Genomic DNA, 18,341 nt, shown 5'->3' with positions numbered 1-18,341 from the left:
GGTGAGAGCTGCGGGGTCCACCTTTCTCGAGTGGAGACATCATGCCCAACCATTGCTTTATGTGGTGTTTCCAACAGCCTTTCCTGTGTGCTGACCTCCCAATCCATGTTGCCTAGCTCAGTTTCTCTCTGGCTGGCACCATCATCTGCACTGAGCAACCACCTCTGTCAGGGTAGGCATGTGTGCCTGGTGCACACACCTCTGCACAGAGCTGGGGAGGGGAAGGTGCAGAGCTTCCCAGGGCCTGGGATCATGTAGACATCACTCCAAGGCTGAGTTTCATGTGTTCTCCTGGATCTCACTAATATTCACTCTATCACCGAGGTTAGAAATTTCCTTCCATTCTATCTCACAGTTCCCCCACTCTCCGTTCCCGTTTCCTATGTTTAGTCAGCTCAGTCTGGGGTCCCTTGGTCCCAAGCCAACTGCTAGGATACCAGCCCCCAGAAGGGCCCGTCTACCCTCTCACACTGCCTACAGCTCATAGTGTTCTTTTCCCAAGCAGACCTTGGAGCGTCCCCTGCCCCAGAAGGGGAGATGGTGGCTTCAGCCCAAGGACCTTGCCTCACTCCTGCTGCTCCCCACGACCCTTCTCCATCCAGACGCAGCAGGCTGCACTCCCACCTATGCCCAGGGAACTGTCCCCCTGAGACTCACCCTCATTTCACCTGCTCTCTCTGCAAAGCGCTGCCTACGTGCCAGTTTCCAGGACAGCCAAATGTGCTCAACCACTGAGGTGTACCCGAGACTCCCAAGTCTTCATGACCACTCCTAACGCCAAGTGCACAAGTCAGGCACACAGTGAGAACTTTATAAAGTCTGTTAACAGGCTAGGCATGGTGGCACATGCCTTAAAAACCAGCACTTGGGAAGGCAGAGGCAGGTGGATCTCGGAATTTGAAGCCAGCCTGGTCTACAGAGTAAGTCCTCGGACAGCCAGGGCTACAGAAAAAACCCATGTTTTGAAAAACCAAAAAAGAAAAAGGCAAAAAGAGCTGTTGACAAAACTAACTCTACGGTCCTGCCTTTCGCGTCTAAATACCATGGTTTTAAATTCAGCAGTTTTCCTTCTTGACATTTATGAGCAGTGACCCTTGTCAGGAGGACTCCTCATGTGAAATCACAGTCTTGTTTTCTTGCAGCAGGTCGAGGACCCCTAGAGCAAAGTTGAACAGCAAAGGAACAAGTGGCTTTCTTTCCCTCAGTTTGGTGTCATTTAGTGCATAGTTGAGGGAGACCATGGAGGTGAGGGCTAATAAAACCAGGAAGGTTTACAAAGCTTGTGGGACAGTAACCTTTGGTTTAATGCCTTTCTGACCACATCTCGGGCTGCCATGCATCAGGGTAGATGGGAAGCAGGCTCAGCTTCAGGATGGACTGGCATTCAGGGATGTGTCTTGTGAGGGAACAACCAGAGGAGCCAGGAGATGGAGGCTGATTCCAAAGCAAGGCTTAGTGGGCCTTGGGAGTTTTAAACTGTTGATGGTGGAGCTTGTTTTCCCAAGAGGGGAGCAAAGGCGGGCCCTGAACGGACATACTCATTACCTTTGCAGACCCTCTGGATGTGCAGGCTAGTCAGATGTCCTGTCTCCCTGAAGTAACAGGACCACAGTGGCCTCTCCACAGGAAGCTAAGTATCTCAAAAGCTTAAACTTGTGCATTCAAGCTGCTGTAGCCCAGCTCTCAGCTAATGCTACCCTGGCTGTAGCTCCTGATAATGTACCAGCAATGGCTGTGCACCCAGCTTTACCTGGGCATCCAGGGTGGCTTCATGGGATGTCCCCTCATCCTAACTCCTGGTAGGAAGCTGTTATCCTCTGTTCTCCCAAAGCACATGCGCTCAAATAAGAAGCCAGTGTCCTTCTGGACAAAGACAGGGCATCTGGATCTGAACTGAAGGTGGCCCCAATGTTCGGGAAAAGGGGGTCAGCCTGGTATCTGGAGCACTATTCAGAGTGAATCCCTTCACGGGAACTGCCTCCCTGGCTGTTCTACAATGGCCATGTGCCCCAGTTTTTCCAGGGGTTCAAACACTGTCTCAGTAGATTTTAGAGGACTCAATTTATATATTTTTCTCCAAACAATTCCACTTCTTTAGTAAAGAAACCGTCTAGGGTGGAACTTAATATGTGCCTTTATAAGACAGATGAGAGAAGAAGAGAGAAACCCGTGGGATCTGCGTTTGGTCGTGGAGAAGACAAGGCCAGGCTTCGGACAACATGGCGAACACAGCATCCATCTGCCACACCAAACACTTCCACCTAAGCCTGCGGACCCTGGCGGTCTAGTCTCCAGCTGAAATGCTCTCACTGAGAACCTGTCTTTCAGAACGATAATCTATTGAAACTTTATCAAAAATATTTTTATAGTACAAAGACTATAAAAAAGAAAGACAAAAGCCCTTGGTAAGCAGTAAAAGTGAAAGCAGGTAAGACCTTAGACATCGGTCCTGTTCCAGCCTTGAGTACTCAAGCAAAGTGCAGGGGAGTCGGGGGAGGGGCCTCACCCTGCCACCATGTTCTTACAGGCTGTCAGCACTCGGGCTCTCTGAGGGTCTGCCTCCAGCACAGGGGCATCTGAGGGATCTTAGGGACATGTTACAGGATGCTGTGACGGAGAAGAAGCCACACGTGTGAAGATGACATGTATGTGCCTCAAACTTATGACCCATAGAGCCAATGAAAGTGTCAGGGTAGGAGCCTGTCCCTCTCTGTCTGTGCTGCCATGAGCGAGGTCAGACACTGGAGCTCCGTCTGCCATGAGCGAGGTCAGACACTGGAGCTCCGTTCTCCTAACAAGGGTCTGGACTGTGGCACAAACGTCTGCAGATTCTGCTGATTCTGGTCCCACGAGTTCCTCACATGTTAACTTGATGTAATTCTAGATGTGTGGGAAGAGCACACATGTCCCCAGTGTTACCTTGCTGGCCACAGCATCGTCTTCTGTGAGTCTGTCTGCCAGCGCTCCAGCGTTTCTTCATGTTGGTGCTGAGGCCGGCAGGATGGCACTGGATTGCACAATCAAGATGGAGGAGGAGCCCCCATTTGGTATTTGATAGGAGGTTGGTTTGCGCTTCCCAGTAAAACATTCAGGACCATCGTGGTGTTGATGACTGCTAACCTTATCCCTTTTGGTCACTGTGTTAGGCTCCTGGTGCCACCTCCTCACAGATTCCACAGACAGTGGGGACAGCAGCCTCCACGTCCAGCGTCTGTGTAAATACCTGTCGTCTTATGTCATGCTCATCACAGATGCTGGAAAACGACAAAGCAGATGACTGATCCTGTGACAGCGGACTCTGGGCCCCATGGAGGAGGTCAGAGTCTCACAGGGGAAAGGAAGATGAAGCTTCTCTTGAAGGACTCCCTGTGGGAAGAGGCCTTTAACAGAAAACACAGCAAGATACAGAGAACAAAGGGAAGAGGCCAGGGAGCCGTGATTCATCCCCTGCTCCAGTGGGTGCTCTATCTTCAGGCTTCCTGTGCATGTGAGGACCACAAAATGTATTTTACAAAACCCCCATGCCACCCTGACACAGAACAGCGTGCGACTATTTGGGACACCGGCACATTTGCCACAAACGCATCAATAACCCCAGGCCCTACCTCTTCTCTCGAAACAGCAAGGCTCCTGAGGTGCCCGTGCTCAGTGGTCAGCTTTGGGTGGTACCACGAGGCTCACCTGGGCAATAATGCTGCCCTCAAATCTCACCTCGGGAGAACTCCGTAATTTAACCCTGAACCCCAACTTGCGTCCAGAGGTACTGCCATTCTTCCCAGATGGACGGTGACAGAGGGATACAAAGTAAGAAAGGTGACCATAAATCAAATCTCAAAAGGAGAGACCCCCAATAGCCCATTTAAAAAATCAGGTTTTGTTCTCATCATACATGTCCAAAGAAGGCTCGATTGTGGAGAATTCACTTTCATACACCAGGGTACGAGGCGACAAGGAGTTCCGGTGAAAGACGTGCCCACCTGAAGAAGGAACAAGAAAACAGACTTAGTTATGGCCTTAGCCTGGGTCAGTAGGACATTGGAGGAGGATGTTGGTCATCTTTGGAATACTGTCTCTTACCACTAGAATGAAAATAATGTAGGGATTTAGTTCCTAAGAGCTGGGGCTGGAAGGCAGGGCCTCTAATGCGCTAGAGGAGCTCGGCACCTTTGAGCTGCCTTTGGCACTTGGAGGCATGATTGATTTGGTTTTTGCTTTTGCTTTTTTTGAGATAGGGTTGCATGTAGACAAGACTAGCCTTGAAATCATTCTAGCTTGCCCTTGCACTTTTGGACCTCCCATCTCTATTTCCTGAGTCCTGGGATTACAAGCATGTGTGACGGCATCTAGTTTATGAGATGTACAAACCCAGGACTCTGTGTATGCTAGGCAAGCACTCTGCCAACTACGTCACAGCCACGGCCCTTTGTAGGCTATTTCAAATATACGCATTCCTAGGGCCGGAGAAATGGCTCAACAGTTAAGAACACTTGCTGCTCCAGCAGAGGTCTGGAGTTCAGTTCCCATGACCCGCATCAGGACTTGTAACTGTCCATAACTCCAATTCCAGGGGATCCAATGTCTTCTTCCGACCTTCATGGGTATTGCACACATGGCACACATACATATATGCAAACACTCAGACACACAATACAAAAAAAGGAAATCATTTTTAAAAACCTTCTGAAATGTTTGGAAGATTTAGGATCTCCAAAGGCATCACTGTAGCTCTTTTCAGGATTCCACTGATAAATCTGAAGACTTCTTACGGATACAATCTTCTGAAGAACAAACCCTCTCTCCTTCTGAACACCCGTGCTAGCCTAGCCTGCAGGCATGAGTACACAGAAGCACTCCAGCAGCTGGGAGACCCGGGGATTCTGGGTGGTGAGTTGAAAGGTTTTAAACTGAAGAAGATGGTAAAAGTGCAAACGAGCCCCGTGACTTGAGTTTGACCCCTGGGACTAGCATGGTGGGATCAGAAAACTAACTCCTGCAAGTTATCTTCAGAACTCTCTAGGTGTGTTACAGCAGGTATGTGCTTGAAAATATAGACTAAGTCAAATTTAATAAAACCGTTTTTTTAAAAAAGATTTATTTATTTACTTAGTATATATGAATACACTGTAGCTGTTTTCAGACACACCAGAAGAGGGCATCTAATCCCATTACAGATGGTTGTGAGCCACCATATGGTTGCTGAGATTTTAACTTAGAATCTTTGGAAGAGCAGTCAGTGCTCTTAACCACTGAGCCATCTCTCCAGCCCAGTAAAACAGTTTTTAAAATTAAAGTTTTAATTTAGGATTTAATAGGCAAAAGTGCTCCGGAACCTAGGGGCCCAAGTCCAACATCTATGATAACATAAAAAGCTGAGTGTAATCCCAAGTCTGGGAAGGCACACACTGCCTAGACCAGCAGATCCAGGGGCTCCCTGGCCGGACAGTCTAGCCTAAGAATCGAGCTCCAGGTCAAAACAAGGTGGATGACTACTAAGAAACGACAAAGGAGGGCTGGGGAGATGGCTCAGCGGTTAAGAGCACTGACTGTTCTTCCAGAGGTCCTGAGTTCAAATCTCAGCAACCACATGGTGGCTTACAACCATCTGTAATAAAGTCAGATGCTCCTGGTGTGTCTGAAGACAGCTACAGTGTACTCATATGTAATAAATAAATAAATCTTAAAAAAGAAATGACAATGGAACAATGCCTTCGCTGACCTTTGGCCTCCTCATATACTCTCCTACTCATCTCCCACACAAGCAAGCACGCACCCCAAACAAATGAAAACCTCGTAACTTATAGTAAAGTTATACCTTCACATGGTTTTGGTTAACCACTAATGAAATCTGAGGTAGACTTTTTGTGTGTGGGGGCAGTATGTCTTTAAGTAGTTTAACCATGCTGGCCTTGAACTTGCAATCATCTATAATTAATCTTTTGACTTCGTTTTTTCAAGTCAGGGTTTCTCTGTGTAGCCCTGGCTGTCCTGGAACTCGCTCTGTAGACCAGGTTGGCCTCGAACTCAGAGATCTGCCTGCCTCTGCCTCCCAAGTGCTGGGATTCCAGTGGGACTCTCCATACCCCATACCGGGATTGATGTAGAGGCTCTATACGAGGCGTTGTCCCAGTCAATCTTCTTGTCTTTGAGACAGAGTCTAATTAAGTTTCAGGGAGGCCTTGAACTTGCGCTGTCTCTGCCTCAGTGGCTGAGCACAAACCTACACAAGCAGCTGACACGGCATGGTCTCAGGGGCAGCCTCCGACTTCCCTTTTCAGAGTGTACAGATTTTAGTGACTCTTGTAGAATCTATGCTTTCAATTCTATGGTAATTACAAGGGAGCTCTGAATATCTTATGAATAATTATAGGACAACTTGTCTTATCTAGGTGGGCAGTTTATATCAACATCAATTGGCTCTCAGTTTATTGTGTGACTGTTTTGTGGGGTGGGAATTTACAAATACAAATCTGATTGAAAAATTACAAGCTTCTAGACTTTTGATTATACCAGGCTACTGAGAACTGTGACTGAGCAGAGTCTGCAGCAAGAGAGTTGTGAGAGAGGCAGTTGCTACGTGGGGAGAGCCATGGCAACGAGATCACCACTGGGGCCAGAGAGTAGCCGGCGGTGGTGTGGAATGGCGCCCTTTTACGTTTTTTAATATTTTACCGCTGCAATACTTTTGTTTTTCACTTTTAAAATTTATTTTGTGCCACACTTTACTTCCAGTATGAGTAAGAAAATTCCCAGGCAGATCTGAGTTCAGGGCCAGCCTTGTCTATAGAGTGAGTTCCAGGACAGTCAGAGCTACATAGAGAGGCCCTGTCTTAAAAAACAACCAAACAAACAAACACATTTTATTTTGTGTGGGTTTCAGGTGTGGTGATTGTATGCCATTCAGCCTGTGTGGAGGTCAGAAGACAAATTTCAGGAGTGGATTCCCCCGTGGGTCCCAGGTTGTCAGGCTTGGTGGCAGATGCCTTTACCTCTGAGTCATCTTGCCAGCCTAAAGGTACTGATTTTGAGATGCAGATTCTCACTTGAATTCCCAGTAAGGAGCATTAGGACTCCCCCCCCCATTGTTGTCCCTTCCTTCTCCCATACACAGGGGTCCAAGTAATTATTTTTTGGAAGTACATTTGACTTAACAGGGAAATAAAGTAAAATGAACATGATTAAGATTTATATCATCAAGGACTTCTGTAGGGGGCTAGAGAGATGACTCAGTGGTTACAAGTGTGCTGCACAATCATGAGGACCAGAGTTCAAATCCCAATACCCATGCAACAAGCTAGGCTTCCCATAACAGCCCTAACTCCAGTTCTGAGGGACTGCATGGTGTCTTCTGGCCTCTGCGTCTGCACAAACAATCACACCAGCACACATGTGTATACTTACACACAAATGAATACAACAAATCTAGAAAAACAGATTTTTTTATGCATATGCCTACCAACGTAGCCAGACTATAAAACATGAACATGCCCAACACCTGCCAAAATTTCCTGGAATCGTTTAGTAATCCCTTACCAGCTTACTTCTATCACCATGGAAACAGGTTATCTTGCATCTTTCTAGAATGTTGAATCATTGAAAGGCGCTATGAACATTTATGTACAAGCTATGTGTGGATATGATTTTGTGTGTCCTGGGTAAACAGCAGTGGTATGCCTGGGGAGATCTGGGCTTCACCCTTTCAGGGGCTCCCAGGTTGTTTTATGCAGTGTTCATGTTGCTTTCCAGCCCTCGGAGCACTGTATGGGAACCCAGTGCCTCTCTCCAACCCTGCCAATCTTCAAGAGCGAGAGTGCTTGTTTCTTGCCCTTCTTACCTCTATTCCTCTTTCCTCTCTCTCTCTCCCTCCCTTCTTCCCCTCCTTTTAGACAGTCTCAGTATCCTAGGCTGGCCTGAAACTTGCTGTGTAGCTGAGGCTAACCTTGAACTCTGGATTCTCCTGTCTATACCTCCCAAAGGCTGGGCTCACCGGTGTGCACCGCCCCACCCAGCCCTCCTTTTAGTTTTTAAGATTCTATTTTCATTTCTTCTATATGAGTGTTTTACCTGCATGTATGTGTGTGTGTGTGTGTATCATGTATGTATGTGCCTGGTACTTGTGAAGATCATATCAAGGCATATGAAGATCATATCATATCAGATCTCTTACAGATGGTTGTGAGTCACCCTGTGGGTGCTGTGAACTGAACCTAGGTCCTCTGCAGGAGCAGCGAGTGCTCTTAACTGTGGAGCCATCCTTTTAGTCCCTGTCCTAGCAGCTTTGATTTGCCCTTTGCTGGTGACTAACAATACCAGGCATTCTACCATGCTGTGTCAACAATTCTATTTCTTCTTCAGGGTGGGTGCTGGGGCTGGAACCCAGGGCAATGAGCACACCAGACCAGAGCTCTACTCCTCAGACCTCCTTCTTCTCCACAGGGAGATTTATGGTGCCCTGGATAGACTGGAACCTGCTACGTGGAGCATGCTGACCTCAGACTCACAGAGGTCTTCCTGCTTTTGCCTTGAGTGCTGGCATGAGCCATTTGCCTTTGTTTTATATATATATATATATATATATATATATAAATCGAGATTCAAGCCTTTGGTCAGAAATGTTTTGAAAATACTTTTTTCAAGAGAAGCTTTTCATTTTAGTAACATGGATTTTGAAGAGCAAGCTCCAAATTTTAGTAAAATCCATTGACTTAGTAAAATTTATTGACTTTCCCCCTTTCTTAGCCTGTAATTTTGAGGTCAGATTAAGGAACTCTTCACCAATCCCATTGAGCTTCTTCTATGGTGTCATTGAGAAAGACATCAAACATGTGTTTGAACTGGCAGGGATTACAGCTGAAGTTTGTTTTACACACAGCCATCCCGCTGTCATGACTCACAAAGGCCTCAGCAGCTAAGAGAAGTTCACAAGCACACACCTCCAGCCTCAGGAGACTGGGCACCCTCTCTGGTCCTCTTTGAGCCCTGCACACACATGGTGCAGGGCACAGATGCAAGCAGACTACAAATACACAGAAAATTAAAAATACATATATTGTATTTTAAAAGCCAGATTAAGTTCTAAGACACTTAATATCTTTACTAAGTGGCCCTTCTTAGAGTCAAGTCCCAGACAGAAAGTGAGGCACTTGTTTTCTGACAACTACATCTTGGTTTCCAGTTCAACCTGTACAATATAACTGTATTAAGTAGTACAGCATGTTTTAAAGTGGTAAATATAAATGCTTTCTGTTCCACAGGAAGAGCTAAGGCCCTGAGAAGCTGGATGTGCTACTGTTTTCTGTTAGGGTCAGCTTACACCATCTGACCTGCCCACCTCCCTGGTAAGAACAGTGGAAGGGCACAAGCTCACTGTGCTGAGGCTCTGGGTTCAAACTTTAGCACTTAATAAAAGCAGAAACTAAACCTTTCCACACTGAGTTCACTAATCTGTGTCTGTTAACTAGCTTCACTGAAAGCAAGCACACACACACACACACACACACACACACACACACGGCTGCTTTTGCCAAGGAAGTAAAGTGTTTGTGAACCCTTCCTCAGTTTTGCTGCTGTTATTGGCTATGTGATATTTATTAAGAAATGTGTGAATCTATGAATTCCCACAGATGGCACCCCCTGCCTAAGAAGCTGAATGCCACTGCAAAGTCCAGTGCCTTGCAAGTCCCTCATGGGACTCTGTAGCATGAGCGCCTCTCCCTTCTCCTTGGGGAAAGCCACACCCAGACTCTTCCTTGAACCCGGACCTTCTTGCCTCAGCTGAGTGCTGAGCTTACTGGGATGCCCTACTAGCCTCTGCGATCTTTACTCCAAGTGAGTCTTTAGTGATGGATATTTCTTTCAGGAATCTTTCTCCAACATAATGTATTCTGATAATTTTCTAATTGTGGTGTGGATCAACTTATCTGTTACCTGGTGTGTTCTTATTTATTTATTTATTTATTTGAGACAGGCTCTTTCCATTTAGCCCTGACTGTTCTGGAACTTTACTATGTAGACCATACTGGCCTCAAACTTACAGAGACCTGTCTGCCTTTGCTTCTTGAATGCTTACACTAAAACCATTCACTACCATGTCTGGCTTAGCTTGGTGTGTGTGTGTGTGTGTGTGTTTTAAAAGAAATTATGTATATGAGAACACTGTAGCTGTCTTCAGACACACCAGAATAAGGCATAGGATCCCACTACTGAATGTTGTGAGCCACCATGTGGTTGCTGGGAATTGAACTCAGGACCTCTGGAAGGGCAGTCAGTGCTCTAACCACTGAACCATCTCTCCAGCCCCCAGTTTGTACTTTTTTTTTTTTTTTTTTGAAGTCAAGATTAATTCTTTGCTTCTTTGTCAAAACCCGAAGTTTTGAAGATGCTCAATTTTACCTTCCAGAAGCTTCATTGTTTATTTAGCCTTTCACATTTAGGCCCAAATCAAGTGTGGCAGGGCTTTTGATTTTTTCACCTGTGCAGACACAGCCAACATGGTGCCATCCTTCCCAGGCCTGCCTGGTCTCTGGCTGCAAGGCGTCCCTAGATGCAGTGTTTGGGCGTCAACACGGATGCTCCTAGTCTGTCCTGGAGTCAGCACTGCAGGGGTGTAACTGTTCTTGGTTTATGCAGTCTCTGGAAGTTCTCTGCTTATCTGCTCTGCATGGTCTTGATACTCTTACCCTTCTCATTTCTGTACAAATCCTAGAATTTAGCAAGTTTGTCGGACTATGCCTCTTCACACTTGCTCCTGGAATCTTACAGAATCTTCAGGGGCTCTGTAGATTAATAAGAGAAAAATCCTGAGTTTATCCATCCTCCAACCAGTGATGTTCCTTCTATTAGATCACCTTGAATGTCTTGGCAGTGCATGGGAGCGCCCTGTGGAGAAGCCCTGCGATTCTTTCCGCTTCTTTCTTCACAGGCTGTCTACTTGATACTCTTGTAAGCAGTATCTTTTTGAAAATTTTATTTTTAATTGCTTATTGTTGGTGGTTTTTTTTTTTTTTTTTTTGAAGACAGGCTGACTGGGTCCAGAGCTGTTGGGTCAGATGGCCCTCCTCCCTCAGCCTGTGTAGACGGTTCATGCCACTGGGCTTGGCTTGGTACTGCAATGTGCGACTGACTGCTAAATTTGCTTATTCATTTTAAGAGCTGGTTTGTAGGCACCAAGGATTTTCTCCTTGTCTGTGGACAGTGGTAGCTTCAGCTCTCCTTACTTGTTACTTACACCTTTCGTTTCTTTTTCTTGCTTTACTACAGTAGCTCACACTGCGGATGGCGTGGCGGGAGATTCACAGCAGATGCTTCTCTACAGTGGGGAGCGCTTGTGGTCATGTTTAGAGTGCATTACAGTCAAGACCTGGCATCTGTGATAGACAGTGCCTTAGTAAATTGCCACGTGCTATGTAAGCTCAGGGAAAAGCTGGCTCTGTAGGCGGGGCTGCCACACTCTCTGCCCCCTTGTCCAGCACAGAACAAGAGACTCAGATACTGTTTATCCCAGGATGCTAGAGTGCCAGAGGAGGGAAGAACTGACTGAAAGTCTCATGCAGGAGAGGACACTTAGCCTGGGCACCAAACAGTCCATTGGAGTGTCTGAACACTGAAGAGGGCCCCAGGCCTGCGGGACAGTGGGGGTGTCAGACCTAGCACTCTACTGTCTTTCTGATGGACATGGTTTGCTTCTTTCCCTCAATCCTGCTGTGTATTTAATACATTCACTTGGAACGAAAGGCACGGGTTTGTGGGTCACTTTCTTTATGAAACAGCTTGGAATTTTAGCAATTCTTTCTCCTATAATTATTAAGATAAAAGCACAACCTCCCACTCCCCCACCCTGATCAATTAGAGAATAAAAACAAAATCAAATAGAAATATTCACATCTATATTTCCAAAATTACCCATTTCCCCTTTCTTTCCCTTTCAATGGTGGTTAACTGGTACCAGCGCTATGTGGATCATAGAAATACTCGGGAAAATTTCCCCCTTCCTACTCTTCCTTAATTGGTACAAAGTATTCTCTAGCATAAGGCCTGTGTCAGTGATGCTCAGGATGGGGTTCAAGACCCCTTTGAGGGTCAAAGACCCTTTCACAAGGGTTGCCTAACATTGTTGGGTTACATTACAACTGTTAACAGTAGCACAGTTAGTTGTGATTAGCAGTTTCATGGCTGGCGGGGTGTCACAGCACATGGGGTGTCACAGCACGAGGAACTATGGTAAGCAGCGCAATGTTAGGAAGGTTGACAACCACAACTCTGGACCTGAGGATTTTCTTTGAGGAGTAAGTCCAATGGATTACTTAGATGTTGGTGAATTTAATTTCCTATTTCTCATATCAATTTGAAATTGAAAGACATTTATCAACATTTAATCTTCAGATTTTATTGACAAAATTCCAGTATTTTTATTACTTTAAAAAGTTTTTATTTTTATTAATGTGTTTGGGTCTGTATGAATGTGTATGTCACATTGAGTGCAGATGCCCAAAGAGGCCAGAGTGGGCACTGGGCCTCCTGGAGCTGAAGTTACAGGCAGTTGTGAGGACCTGACATGGGTGCTGGGAACTGAACTCAGACCCTCTGGATGAACAGGAAGTGCTGTCAGCTGCTGCTCCAGCCCCTACGGCCACTTTAAAAAATTTGTTGCAGAAAGTACTAACAGAAGTTGGTATCTTTGTCATTTAGAAACACGTTAGTACATCTTGAGCACTTTTACATGTATTTCATTGTGAAGGGGGTCTCCAGGACTTTCACTCTAAAGCCATGGAACAGCTCTCCACTCCCTCCCTAGGCCGACCTCACCGCGTGTTCTCTCATGTGCTTCTCGTAGTTTCTGAAGTGTGCACTCTCCTGTGTTTTCATCTTAGTATTGGGTATTGGTGTCTCCTTGATCAGGAAGTGACATGAATTTCGCTTCCTTGTTAAAGAAATGCCTTTGTGCTCGATTTATTCCAGCGGTGCGTTTGCTCTCCATTCAGGAGTCTAACCTCACTGAGTTCAGTTTGCTCTCCTTGAGACATGCCTAGAGCACCAGCTTCTAGCCTTCCTAGACTCGCTGAGCTCTAACATAGAAAGGGGCATCGGACAAGTTTGAAGACATTTTTAGTAATTTAATCATCTCTTAAAATTATACACTATTACCCTTCTGTTGTCTATTTCTTCTGAATTTCCATTTGTAATTATTTTCCTTATGTGTAAGGATTTTCTGTTTTGATGAAGTTTCAACTGTGTAGCCAGGACCCTCCTACCTCAGCTTCCCAAATGCTGGCTGCCTAACTAAAGTCTAGTGACCTAGTAACAAGCACTTCTGAGACACCCAAAATTTAACTGCCTTTTAACAGCTTTCCAGGGTCTTTAGATGAAGCGGACAAGGTTGTCACTGCGTCTTTTGATGAATGGAAAACAACATCAACACACCACAAAGTGACAACAGACAGTGTGTCGTGTGCTCAGTGGTATCCAGTAAGCCCACTACATGACTCAGCTTTGACCAAGTTTAAGAATTAGTTTGGGAAGGCTGGAGAGTGGAATCAGTCACTTGATAAGTGCCGAGTCAGCGTGTATGGAACCCTGGGCTTGAGCAGGCACTGGGAGGAAGGGGACGAGAAGTTCAGGAGGCCCAGCTCACCCTGTGCACGTCAGTGTTGAGACTAACCTGGACTATTGGAGGCCTTGTCTCAAAACTACAGACAGCCTTCGAACGCTTCACTATGGGAACCTGTGTTCTGACATTTAACAGTGGTTTACAAATCTACTGTCTCGAATGTTTTAAAAAACTAAACAATGCTCAAAATCTGCTCTGATTCTCACCTTAAAAAGGCTTGGATACTGGTACAGGCCTTACTTCCAGGTCAGGGTTCGGTCCTGTCACTGTGTCTCAGGCGTCTGGTTACTGCTGGGGTAGAAAGCAGCACAGCCTTTTCTATAGAAAGCTTTCCTCGTGAGCCTTTCTAAGATGCTAAGCATTGGCTACGCATTCTCCAGAAAGAGGGACCTTTTGTTCTTTCTTGGTGAACAGCTCGGCCTACCCAAGGTTCACTTAGTGAACAGGAAGGAAATGAAGATGAGCTGTAAGACCTTAGTGGCTCAGAGCCTTTCTTAGGCTGAATATGCCTGACAAGGCTTCCCTTCAAAACCAGGAAAGACTGCAGGGTCAGCTCTTTATTTATTTTTTTAATAAAGGAAGGAAATGCAGAAACCACTGAGCCAGGCACCTTCACTAACACAAACTCAGATCTTCCAAGCCCTGTATGCTGCTGCTACAGTGACCTTTACTCACTGGGGAGAGACTGAGGCAGGAAGCTCAGTGAGTCAGGCAAGGATCTCACGCTTGCTTGCTCTCTGCTACACATTCTAATGCAGATCAAATCCACACAAAGTAGACAGGGGTTCACAGGTCAGCGTTAGCTCGCACCAGTAGAGCACTCAGGAGAGTCGGTGCAGATTCAGTTTACTTTGTCCAAAGCTTACACCTGCCTGGACAGGAGCCTAATGCCTGCCACACGCTTCTGCTGCTTGTCCCTACTTTCAAATGAGAGAGGGTCCCAGACCGAAACTGAGCTGTGGCACATTTATGCCCAACAGTAAGAAGTGAGTAGACAATCACAGCTTCATTTTTTTGAGTTGTCCAATTCTTAAACTCTGGATAAGGAATTTACTATAGTAAACCAAACAACAGGAAAGGAAATAATGAAGGACACTTTGGAACCTTTTCTCTGCTGTTTAAAAAGTCTAAAGCTAGAACTTTGCTGGCCAAAGGCTTGCTTTTCCAGGCTCAGTGGCTGCAGCTGCCTTTGGCCGACACAGGACCAGAAGACTCTGCAAGTTCCTCTTTAGACACAATACCAACTCTGGGTTCACTGGTACCAGGGCTTCCCCGACACAGAGTATTCTTAATAACATTTAGTTTTTGGTTAAAAAAAAAACAAAAAACAAAAAACTAAGGTTAAAAACAACATATGCTTTACCCATTACAAAAACTACACCAAGGATTTAGAACTGAAATACCCACCTCAGCCTAAATATGGTCACATTATAACTCTTAAAATACCAAGTGAAAAATTTATTCAATTTTATATAGTAACTCTATGCATATCGTGTCTACTAAAAATACAGTTTCATTTTGATGCTAATTCTGTATTGGGCCCAAATGTACAAAACTCTCTCTCTCTCACTCTCTCTCTCTCTCTCTCTCTCTCTCTCTCTCTCAAACCTGATGTCAGTTAAATATCAAAGATACAAAATACCACATTCTTATCTCACTCAGTTACTACATTTCCAGTCTTAACCTATAAATTTACTCCTTTTTGTCTTTTAGTTCTTGCCAAAATTATGCTGTAGTGCCAGCAAAATTATTTATTGTTACTTATTTTTAGAGAAGCAGTATGTGACGGACTCAGAACCTGTAGAGAGGAGACATTACACCAGCTCCATCTTCTGATGACTGTTTTGATCACAAAGGAGAGGAAACAGCAGGGGCAGAATTACTTGGATCCCACTGGATACAATGAGGTAGCAGGGACTATACTAATTCATCAGACCGTTCGAGGAAAAAGTCAACTTCACAAACTCTTCTGCTCAGAATAAGGTCAGCTGACAGCTGTGCCACCAAGAGGGCCCTTTAACAGGTGATGCTCATCATGTAGGAATGTAATTAGCAAACCGTGTGGCTTAAACATTTCCCCAATTCCATATGCATGACAGAAGAACCCAATGTACATGGAGGAGCAGAGGGTTTAACAGCAGTAGGTGGAGTCTACGCCGAAGTCTAACAGGCAGAACAGAGGGAAGCATTAACCAACAGACACAACAGACACCCACTCAGCACTGCGCATGGTGACAGCAGAATCTTCCCAGGTGCGCACTGAGCACCCTCTGCATCAGATGCAGTGTTTTAGTAAAGCAGCTTTGGTACATTAAGCAGGGCAAACATCACAAAGATGCTCCACCTATTCCAACCGACCAACCAAACACCATATCTGGAAGAATTTAAAATAAAATTGGAAATCTGTAACAGATTGGGAAAATCTATAAATATGTAGGACTTAAAGAATGTAACAGCTAAATAATCAGTGGGTCAAAGAACTCACAGGAGAAAGAAGAAATTAGTTAACAGGAATAAATATGGTTAGGAGAAATAGGACTTGGAGGAAGACTTGGCTACAAGCACCTATATTTTAAAAAGAAGCCAAGCACGTGTAATCCTGCCTACTCAGGCCACCGAGTGTAAGGGTCACAGAGCTCATAGATTCTAGGCCAGCCTGGCATACATACACTGTTTCCAGACAAAACAACAACAAATTCCAAATACCAAAAACTCCCCAAAGACTCCAGATCAATAACTGAATCTTTCACTTTAACAGAGGGAAACAAGCCAGGTGTCGTGGTGCGCATCTACAGTCGAGCATTTGGAGGTAGAGGCAGGTGTGAGTTCAGCCTGGTCCATTTACAGTTCGGGGACAATCAGAGTCATGTGAGAGGGTGAGAGGTCAAGTGGGTGAGCAACTGAGGAGTTCCCCAACAAGTGCAGGAGCACACAACTACTTGTGGGGACACTAGAGAAACTGGAACCTTTCTAGGAAGAACATCTGAAGAACCACTCTTCCAAAACACAGAGGTCAGAACACTGGGGAGATCAGTTACAACGATGCCAAGGTGCAGCAAAGACAGACTAGAAAATGCTAGCCAAATCATCTTTTATAAACTGAACTAGTCATCAGAAAAACCCTAGCAAACTGGGTCCAGCAACGTAAAACCCATTCTGTGAGAGATTACCCTAAGAATGTGAGGCTGGTTTGGTATAAGGAAAAAGTGTAATCGTTGAGATTTGCATTGGCTGCAGACAGCACTTGGGAGAATTGTAGGTCTGAGGTCATTCTGAACTGCACAGTCAAATCCTGTCTCAAAGAAACCAATATCATATACTATGTTAATATGGGACAAAATGCCACAAGGTCACTGCAATAGGTACAGGAAAAAGTTTACAAAATCTAAAAGTTCCACGGTATAAACATCCCATAATCTAGGGATATACTACTCTGTCAAGTTGACGGAGAGTAAGAAAATCCTGTAACTCAATGCCGACAAACCGAAATCTCCCCTCTACCACCAAGACAGTAACAGAACATGAGTCAATTCACACCGTCTCTATTTACCGTCTACCTGAGGACGAACAAGGAGGAAAGCAGAACAGACTATAAAAGAGACATAAAGGCCCTGTATTCAAACGACATGACTGTGTACATAGAAAAGCTTAAAGGATATTAAAGAAAAGATTAGTTAAGTTCAGCAAATTTGCAGAAATAAATCACATCTCTGTAGGGATAAAGTATCGCTACATGATACAACATGGATGTAAAAGGCTTCACACTGTAAGACTATATGCCCCAGAGTGGGCAGAGAAACATGCGGTCTTATAGTTCCCAGAGCTGGCCTAAGTGGGAAGTTCTGTTAGTGGGTGTGAGGCTTCCTTGTGGGGTGACCAACTGTTTTGGAATTAAGAGATCGGTGACGGTCGCATTGCCTGTGAAGACCCACAGAAATATGACAGTTCAGAGGCCAAGAATGACTACTGCACAGTTTACAATATCAACCATCCTTTAAACATGCAATATGACTAATAGCTCAACATTTTCTTCAATAAGGCAAAAATATTTCATTTGCACATGTTAAAATGGCTCTTGGCAAATTCCTTTTCGTTTACTTTTTAAAAATATGTAATACACACACTAAATAAAAGGAGTATCTTTGTTTGCAAGTCCTAATGGCTCATTCCTTCATCCCACCGTCAATTTATTGAGCACGTACTACATGCAGAGCACATTCCCAGGTATGGGAGACACAATGGGAAGGAGCACCTGAAGGGCCTGGTGTGAAGCTACCGTCCGGGTGAAGGCGCAAGGACCACAGAGGAAGGAGAGGTTACCAGGTAAACAGGCACCCTTGACAATAAAGGAGAGTAAGTCAGTGGGGCCCCGAGGGAGCAGTGCCACACAGGATGTCCCTGTTCTGCCACACAGGAGTCAGACAAGGAGGTGAAGACAGCAGCCATACTGTCCCTACCCTCTTACGGAGTCATGAGCACGTTCTACGTGTGGCATCAAAATCAGCCTCTGAAATACACGCTGGCGAAGGATACTTAGCAACACAGTTCTTTTATTTTATTATTTATTTATTTTAATACAAAGCTTTGGCATTAGCAATTTTATGAAAAAATAAAATGTACTAAAAATAAACGCTTGTGTGGCATGATTGGTAAATGATGCACAAAAATAGGTTCTTTTTCCCTTCAAGGCAATCAGTCAGAAAGCAGTGTTTTCCTTCTTCAAAACCATTCTACCCTA

At 45.1% G+C, this 18,341-nt stretch overlaps 1 protein-coding gene across 3 annotated transcripts in view; it reads right to left on the bottom strand.

The window, feature by feature from the left end:
* Positions 1-3,182: 3,182 nt before the first annotated feature.
* RNF130 (ring finger protein 130) overlaps positions 3,183-18,341 on the bottom strand; it is a 98,139-nt gene continuing 82,980 nt past the window's right edge. For 2 of the 3 annotated variants that reach the window (XM_080922292.1, XM_080922290.1), the window contains one exon: positions 18,146-18,338. In XM_080922292.1, the coding sequence (XP_080778418.1) occupies positions 18,334-18,338 (5 nt within the window). In that variant the 3' untranslated portion in view covers positions 18,146-18,333. Of the gene's footprint in view, positions 3,978-18,145; positions 18,339-18,341 lie in introns of those variants that run through there. The other variant, XM_080922291.1, reaches the window with a different exon arrangement.

Source organism: Micromys minutus (assembly GCF_963924665.1).
Source record: "Micromys minutus genome assembly, chromosome: 10".
NCBI classification, from domain to species: Eukaryota; Metazoa; Chordata; class Mammalia; order Rodentia; family Muridae; genus Micromys; species Micromys minutus.
Note: the sequence above shows the minus strand (reverse complement) of the source record. Positions and strands in the feature narration are given on the sequence as shown.